Source organism: Pseudorasbora parva, chromosome 13 (assembly GCF_024679245.1).
Source record: "Pseudorasbora parva isolate DD20220531a chromosome 13, ASM2467924v1, whole genome shotgun sequence".
Lineage (NCBI taxonomy): Eukaryota > Metazoa > Chordata > Actinopteri > Cypriniformes > Gobionidae > Pseudorasbora > Pseudorasbora parva.
In genome coordinates this window covers 20944021-20953224 of record NC_090184.1, presented here as the reverse complement: position 1 = coordinate 20953224, position 9204 = coordinate 20944021, and the positions used below count along the sequence as shown (strand labels likewise).

The window sequence follows — 9204 nt, the reverse complement described above, 5'->3', positions numbered from 1 at the left end:
AAAAAAATATCAGAGTCTGTCGCCATGTTTCCCTCAGAAGCATCTGTCATACGCGTATAACAGTTTTATTGAGCGTTGTATTCGTGAGAGTGGAAACCCACGGGGGTTTTTGTCTCTTAGACTCTGAGGGCACAGTTTACAGTGGATGGTTGGAGCGCGGGGCGGTGATTTTACAGTAAGTGACGCGTGTTGATGTTTGTGTTTAGCAGGCGAGCTAATGCTCCGCGAGCGGAAACTCAAACATGTTCTGCTCTGAATACTCACATAAACCACACCACTACACACACCAAACGAATACACAAGGGTATGTTGCACGCGCTCTCACAGGATAAGAATAGCTATTTGTTGATATACGAGGGCAGTGTGGGTTTGTTAGCTGTAGCAGGTTGTGGATGACTTTGTCAGTCAGCCTAAGAGCAGCAGAGAGGGCTTTACTAGTAAACACAGTGTTGTCAACCCCATAGTGGGTCTTATTCCTGGCTAAAATGCATCGTGGCAATTCTGTCTCCCCGTAAATACCATAGTTATTATTGAAAAAATACATAAAACGTTAATACAGAATATGATTCATACATATTAAGAAACTGTCAGTTTTCTCTCTCTCATTTTGTTTCATTTCTCTTTTTATTTAGTGGATTTTGACTAGCTTTAATACTGTAAATATATTGTAAAACAATGGACTCTTTTATAGCGGAAACTGTGGTTACCATGGTGATTTTTTGTGGTATGTATGTAGTGGTGTGGATGTGCTGATTCTAGCTGATCGATACAGTATACAGGATAGTCAATTTTATTGGTATAAGGATTTTCACAATACACAATTTTAAAACCATAATGTTATAGAATTGTTCTACTGGATGCTGGATCCAGCCTTTACAACACTGTCCACACCTTGCTCTTTATCAACCCTTTTTATCCTTGTCCTCCACCTCTTACACAAACTCTTCCTCCTATCCCTCTCAAATTGTTTCTATTCCTTGTTTGTGTCAACATTCAGTGTACTCGTGCATTCTGAACTGGCTTATGTTGTTCAGTTGGTTTGATCACAATGAGAGTGAACACTTTAAGTCAACTGGGTTTTTTTTCTGTTTTTTTTACCATTTTCCAACAGTGTGAAATGTGTTTCAAGTAAGTGTTTAGAGTTTTGCAAAAAATAAATCATGAGAATTGCAAATGGTTACATGTTACCGTCTAACTCTCTGAACTTGTTTAAGGTTTTGCCAAAAGTGATATATTTGACAAAATATGTTTAGGCCACTGAGCATTTGATTCAGTCTCATTTGTGTCATAGCCAGATTTAGCAGGTTTTAACTGGGCGATAATTTGTATTGTTTTACAGAAGTATACTGTATATGAATAGATTGGGTGCATATGATATTTTTTGTAGTTAGATACATAATGCATCCAACTTTGTAATGAATTATTCATAATGCAGTTGAGATCTGTATTGTATATATTGCTTTACCTAATTGTACTGTATGATAGTTGCTTAAAGGGTAAAAAACGATGTACCATAAACATTTATAAATTTAAATTTTTTTTGCATTTTGTAATGATGGATCTTTAGGTATATTGTGGTTTCTGATGAAAACTTTAGTAGATTAGTAGTTGACTAATATGGGTTTTCCAAAGCTGATACTTGTAAAGTATACACACACTATTACAGAGAATTGAACAAAATGTTTACTCAAAGCAGAAATAGTTTGTTTTACCATTGACAAAGTGGTTGGTAGATATGGAGGAACAACCCTGCATAAATTAAAAATAAATAAATGAATGGATGAATAAATAAATAAATATACACGTGTAAATTAATAAATAGACAAATAAATGTGATATTAGGAAAATAAATAACAGAATAAATGACATGATAAAATAAATATTTTCATTTTTAATCAAATAAAAAAAGATATTATCTTAATTTATTATTTTCTGCTTTTATTAAAAAAAATAAAAAATGTCACTTTTATTTATTTGTTAATTAATTTTAACATTTATTTACTCGCACAGATTTTGAATGTGCTGGGATTTGTCACATATCTGGGATGTCATATCTGAGTGTCTATCAATTATTGCGGTAACATTTCAGTCTGTACATTTTCGCATTCATATCGGAATATAACCCTCCTAAAACATTGATAAGCACATCTAATTTTAACAACAGCAATTTGATGCATTGTTTTCAACTTCATTCGTTAAGTAGGGCAACTCTCTAACGTTAGCTGTTTGTGAAGGTCCGCCATAGTATACACATGCAAGAGCTGTGTCAGATAGCACTAGTTATGAGTATCACTGAAACTTATCTCTCAATGGGTCAAACTGCTGGAAACATTTTTCAAGTTGTTGGGTGTCTGTGAAAGAACTATCCGGATCATATTTACTGATCTCCTCAGCTGGTCTGGCGATTCTGTGTGTGTGAGCTCCATAGACAGTGGTGTAAAAAATTATTTAAAAATAAATACATATGTGAATAAATGTAAAAAATAAATGAACGCATAAATAAATTCAAAAATAATTGTAAACATAAATATAAAAATGAATATTAAAATGAATTAACAAATAAATACAATTTTAAAGTATTTTTTTTATAAAAGCAGAAAATAATAAATTAAGATAATACAACATTTTATTTGATTAAAAATGTATCATATATATTTTATCAAGTAATTTATTCTGTTATTTATTTTCCTATTATCACATTTATTTATATATTTATCTGTTTATTAATTTACATATGCGTATATTTATTCACTTATTAATTAATTAATTAATTATTTTTAATTTCTGCAAGGTTTGTCATCCATAGGTAGATGCAGTAATTCACATAAGGAGGTGGTAACATTTTGATTTATAACACTTTATCATATTATATAATGATGAATATATTTGAATGACTAATTGTTATACAGAGGGATAGTTCACCTAAAATAAAAAATTGTCATTACTCACCATATCATTCTAAAACCTGCTTTTGTTCGTTTTTGAAATGGATATTTTTAATGAAATCTGTGATATTTCTGTCCCTCCATTGAAAATCCGTTCCACTTAAAGTTTCATGCATTAAATTAAGACATCATAAAAGTAATCCATATAATTCAAGCGGTTTAATTTAAGTCTACTGATAAGACATCATGATGGCTTTATACAATGCAGATTTAATGTAGGCTTTTATTCATGTTTAAATAAACATTGATCATTGCACATCACATAGAGCACATTGGTTCTTGTGTGTCAAGTAAAAACATTGAAGCATATGTTTCCCATAACTGATAACTTTTGGTTTCATTAAAAATATCTTATAATGGTATTCATGTTTAAAATAGAAGTTTGAAATGATATAAAGGCAAGTAAATGTTGACAGAATTAAATTTTTGAACGAATTGTCACTTTATTTGGACTGGTCTGTTTGTCACTACAAATTATTAATGACAGTTTCCTTTGAGGTTCAGTATTAATTAATTTCTATTTCTTTGCCCAAACATATGCATGATAGAAACATTGCACTGTTGTCTCCCAACAGAGTGTCTTTTAATACAGTAAAGGTGGCACGAAATGCACCATGGAGGAGGCCCACCAAATGTGCAGAGGAACCTTCAGAGATCAAAGTCCTTCACTGGATCTGAGGCAGAAGAACAACAGCAGCAGCAGCAGTCCATGCCGGTTACCCAGCAACAGTCAGCAAATGCCAATCACCCCCAGTCTCCGGTGACATCTTTTGCACCATCTGCGAGTCCGTCTGCACCACAGTCTCCCAATTACCAAATCATCATGAGCCGTAGTCCGGTCACAGGCCAGAACATGAACATCACTTTACAGAATGTGGGACCAATGGTTCCAGGGAATCAGCAGATCACACTCGCCTCCCTTCCTCTCCAGAGCCCATCGTCCCCTGGCTTTCAGCATCAGCCCCAGCAGTGGAGGTTTGAGCCTGGGTCTTCGTCTTACATCCAGGTGACGTCACCCTTGCCCCAGACCATACAGCCTCAAAGTCCCACCCAGCACAGTCCGGTCCCCATACAGACTGTGCCCAGGCCGAACGCTCCTGGGTCAGCTCTGGGAGTGTGTGGTCAAAGCCCAACGCGGTTTGTGGAGGCAGGTATTATGGTTAGGCAGATCAGCTTGGGCAGCCCACCCGGAAGTGGTCATTTTGTGTACCAAGATGGAGCAGGATTGGCTCAGCTGGCTCCGACCGCAACAGGTGCTGTTCAGCTGACCTCACCTGGGACGCCGGGGGCCGTCAGAGAAAGACGACTGTCCCAGCCACACTCTCAAACCGGAGGCACCATACACCATTTGGGCCCACAGAGCCCAGTTGCGACAGGGTCTGCTCTCCCGACGTTGGGCAGCCCTGGGCATATCACCACGTCCAATCTGCCTCCTCAGATCAGTAGCATCATCCAAGGCCAGTTAGCACGACCCATGATTTTTGAGAAGACTGCACAAGGCGTTGTGGCAGCTCCTGCGGGGGCCTCTTTTGGGGTCCCGTCTGCCATCCCTCCCTCCAGCCCATCCAGGAGCAACCCTCCCCAGGGCCTCGCCAACCAGTCCATGACCCCCACCAGCATGAAGAAGATGCAGCTGAAGAAGCTGGAAGAGATTGCGCCCTCAAACCCCGAAGTGGCACAGTTGAGGAAGCAGTGTCTGGAGCATCATGGGAAGAAAATGGACAGTCTGAAGGAGGTGTTTAAAGAGTACCTGATTGAGCTATTTTTCCTGCAGCATCTGCAAGGGAACATGATGGACTACCTTGCCTTCAAGAAAAAGCCTTGTGTGCCTCTCTTCACCTACCTGAGGCAAAACGATCTTGACCTTGAAGATGAAGAGGATGAGGAAGAGCAGTCTGAGGTCATTAATGATGAGGTAAAAGAATGCATTGGGCTCTTACCTAAATTCTGTTTTCAAATGCATTTTTCTTTGTGTAAGGCTCAGTGATAACTGCTCACAATAAGCCATTGATATTGTTTGATAACATATTTTATAGCCTTTTCACCATCACAACAAGATCAAATTTCTGATATTTTAAAGCAGCACTGGGTAACTTTTGCTCTCGGGGTCCCCCTACAGTTGGGAAAAAAATAATGTCCTCAACTACTGTCTTAAGCTGCCATCCTAAAACAGGGGATGCCATCGCGCGTGCATTTGTTGACATGACAACCCTGATAGCCCTGAACTAGTGATGCGCGGGTCGTCTCATAACCCGCGGAGACCGTATGTCTATTTAATGGTCGTGGGTGCGGGGCAGGTTGTAAAAATATATACAGTGGTACGGGGCTGGCCAAATAACTTAATAAAAGCGGCCCCGCGGGTTGGTGCAGCACTAACAGTTACCCTGAGCACTGCAGGAGGAGTTCACATGCAGGTGTTCTTCTGGCGGCGCGTGTGAAATGTCTTCATCCCAGGTAACGTTACAGTCAGTGGCATGTTTCAGCATGTCATATGAATATAATTTCATGGGTTTTATTTTTTTCAAACGGCAAATAATCACGATGCTCACATTTACAAGCCAGCGTCATTATAGTAGTCTATTGGTTAGCGTTTTACAGAATCTATATGATACTTCAGTTCAATGTTTGAGTGGTAGGTAATCACCATAACAAGCATGACAGCATCGGTCGGGCACGCCTCCTTCAGCTCACGCCAACGAGCAAATGCTGGTCCAATGTTGATCCTCGTCCTGTCTTTAATCCGATCACTTTTTTCGTTTCCTCTTATTGCTTTCCTCCAACAAAACCTTTTCTTTCTTATTTGTCTCTGCTGCTTCGGACATGACTATATTATCCGACGAACAAAGTTGGGCTCGCACGTCCAAATTTAAGGAAATGTGGGTGTTGGTGGAAGTGACGTATATGACGTAAAGCAGTCGAATTTTGTAGTTCTTTTTGTTCTCGGGTTACTACCTGAAACCCGAAGTTTAAAAGTATGGTTAAAAACAATACAGACCCCATCAGGCTATGGCAGACGTTTCATTCAACCTATTGTAAGTCGATGTATCATCAAAAGAGTCTTGAAAATATATTATGAAGGTTGAAAAGTTACCTAGTGCTGTTTAAGAGGCTTATTGTGGCTTAAATTACTTTTTTTTTCCTGCATGTTGATTACACTAAATGATTTTGTTGGTCACACCACTTTACATGATTTGGTAGACCTTTTTTCCCTCAAATATTAATATACAGTGATGCAGAGTTTTAAATATTCTCCTTTTTTCCCTATGAAAAACAGAATATTTGTATAAATTGTATTTCTTAAAGGGTGAGTTCTCTTTTAATTTATCATATCAAGACAGCTTCTCTGTCCCCTAATAATATCAAAATAAATACATTGATGTATTTTTAATAAATTAATAGATCCAGATGATAAAAAATATTATCATCATGTCTTTGACCCATGAAACAACTTTTCTTTGTAGAGAACTGGGTCTCTATTTCTTTGGCAGACATCAAGATGTATTTTCTGTGGCTTTGTAACTTCCATCTGTTTCTATGACAACCTTTCAGGTGAAAGTAGTGACTGGAAAGGATGGACAGACGGTGACTCCTGTTGCTATAGCTACACAACTCCCACCCAACGTGTCTGCAGCGTTCTCTGCTCAGCAGCAGTTCCAGGTGATGGAGGCTTCCTTACTGGGAATGTGAAGGGAGGATTCATTCAGAACATTTAAAATATTTTTAACCCTCAGTATGACAGGGCTTTTATTATGGGGTTTGAGAGAATTGTGACATTAGACACAACCAGGCAAGATTTATTTAAGGTCAACAGAACTGTTTCTGCTCCATGTGAATGAGACTCACTTTGGTCTGTTTTTCCATCTCACAGACCCATGTCGGGGTGGCAGGTGGCAGCATCTCTAACCCTGTGGACATGGAGGCTTTCAAACGCCAGCAGGCACAAGCAGGTAGGGCGACGTTGACGCAGGGCAAAGGTGGAGGCCAGTTTTCTTTTGTTTTCTTTTGGTTCTTTATAACCCTTTTTGTTTTCTACCTTTTTCGTTTGCTGTTCTTAGTTTCTTTTTCTCCCCTTCCAATTCGCTTCTGCTTACTCAGTATTCCAGCATCTTTTCCCAGCTCTGTGTTTAAAGCCTGTAATCCAGAAAACAGGGAGCGGAGCTTCCCAACAGCTACCTGCTGGTGTGCAGACATCATTGCCATGTGCCAAGTGTTGTTTTTTTTGTTTTTGTTTTAACACTTCTTTTAGTTTTCCTGTTTCCTGTTCTTGGGAGGGAGGTTTTTGCGTTTTGAGGGTATTGTGTGTTTTGCATCCCAGATCAAGCTAAGAGGTCCCGGATGGAAGTGGGTCGTCATGGGATGATATTCCAACACCCCGCTGTAACTGCTTTAGGATCTCCCGGCGTTCCCCTCCAGCAGCTTATGCCGACAGCGCAAGGTAGGAGCGCCGCTGCATCTCGGGCCAGGTCCGCTCTTGTGTCCGTTATTCAATGCTGCTGGAGGTCAGGGTTCATTCCAGAGTTCCCAAAGTTGATCCCACATTTTTTCCAAGCATCATCTACCAGTTGAAATCCACTTGTTGGGACTCAGTTCAGTCTCAGTCCTCATCTCAAAATCTTTCTCTAACCATCAAAGGGACAGCTGAACAGAAGATGCAGCTGAAGATCAATTTGGAAGACATCACTTTTTTTCATTTATGATTTGCTCATTAGTTCCTTGAGCCATTCACCTCATCTGTTTACGTTCTTCTTCGCCATAATGGCATCTCTGATTCCATCCATGGTTCATCAGTTGATGAGCCCCAAACTGTCTTCTCTACTGGGATGTCCTTTTTCACACCGTGTTTGTTTTCCAATTAGTTCTGCGGTTTTTATAGTTGACATCTCCTCTCCTGATCCTCCCAAAGGTCCTCCTTCACTTCCCTAAACTCACTGCATTGTCAAATTGGAATCTCAATGCATTTTCAATCTTGGTTCCCTTCATCTAGCAAGTTATTTTCATTTTTCCTTGTTTTATTGTCATTATATTTTCAGTTCCCACCCTCATCTTCGGTTTTCATAACATTCCTTCATGACCTGATGATGAGGAACCTGCTCAGGATATCTCTTATAAACAAGCAAATTAACCTCAGAAAGCTTCGGAATTGAACATTTGCCGTAGTTTTGCTCATGATGAAATGCTAAAAGAGGGAGATACTTTGTGTTTACAGCTGGGCTTTACCTTCTTCTGTGCTAAACTTCCCTTGTCATTCCTCTGCTATACCCTCTGCTTTGCTGTTGTTTAGCACGTGTATTAATGCAGATGTTTCAGACATTACCTGCTTCATGCATGTTCATGAAATGTGCCAGTGCTTCTGTCGTGTCCTTTCTGTCCTTTTTGTTCTTTTGAGTTTCTATCCTATTTTTTTTTTCTTTTTATTTCTGTTTTCTTTTGTTTCCTTGACTTTTGTTGTGGTTTCTTTTTATATCTAGACTTTTCCACTTTTAAATAGTTCAGTGGTAATGCATGGTTAGTTTTGTTCTTCATAGAAGTTTTCTTAAGTACTGAATTATATATTTTAATTTTCACATTTACGAGTTCTAATTTTCCATTATTAGAACATGTAAATCTTCCTTAATTTTTGTTATGTAGTCATTGTGACATGAACTGTATTTTCAATAATGATCCCTTTTCTTCAGCATTGTGTAACACATTGCTGGTAACTCATAACATCATACCCATAAAATCAAAAGTTTGGTTGAAACATAAACAGAAAAAATGTTTGAGTTCTATATCACTCCACATTTAAAATAGATTTTTGGAACCATAAAGCTTTTAAGAATTGTCATTATTTTCATGACAACTAGGCATCTTATTGTACTTTTGTACTTTGAGTGATTGATTTAGACATCTATAATGGTTTTTGTTTTATTTTAGTTTTATTTTTATTTTTTTAAATCAATATAATAATTTTTTTAATGTTATGAGACAGCACTTTTTACCAGGACAAACTTTTAAATATTTTTTATGGATCCAGAAAAACATTTAAAGAATCTTTTATAAAATGTTCATAATTTTGTACGTTAACTTAATCCTATCTTTTTTGTCTAAGTAAAATTTGATAAAATAATTTATGCATTTATGATATTATGTTGATAAATGTTTAATTTGTGTCTACCATGTAATAGCTGGTGGTGCTGATATGGCAATAAACTTAAATATAACAACAACAAAATATACATATTACAGGCTGTTTAACATTTTTACGTCAAAAAGTCATTAG

General features: G+C 37.9%; 1 protein-coding gene across 6 annotated transcripts in view; it reads left to right on the top strand.

Annotated features, from left to right (window-relative positions):
• The first annotated feature begins 5 nt into the window (after positions 1 to 5).
• The window catches only part of ep400 (E1A binding protein p400), a 39289-nt gene continuing 30090 nt past the window's right edge, over positions 6 to 9204 (top strand). For all 6 annotated transcript variants that reach the window (XM_067413420.1, XM_067413421.1, XM_067413417.1 and 3 more), the window contains exons 1-5: positions 6 to 175; positions 3521 to 4860; positions 6495 to 6602; positions 6814 to 6892; positions 7261 to 7380. In XM_067413420.1, the coding sequence (XP_067269521.1) occupies positions 3553 to 4860; positions 6495 to 6602; positions 6814 to 6892; positions 7261 to 7380 (1615 nt within the window). In that variant the 5' untranslated portion in view covers positions 6 to 175; positions 3521 to 3552. The remainder of the gene's footprint in view (positions 176 to 3520; positions 4861 to 6494; positions 6603 to 6813; positions 6893 to 7260; positions 7381 to 9204) is intronic.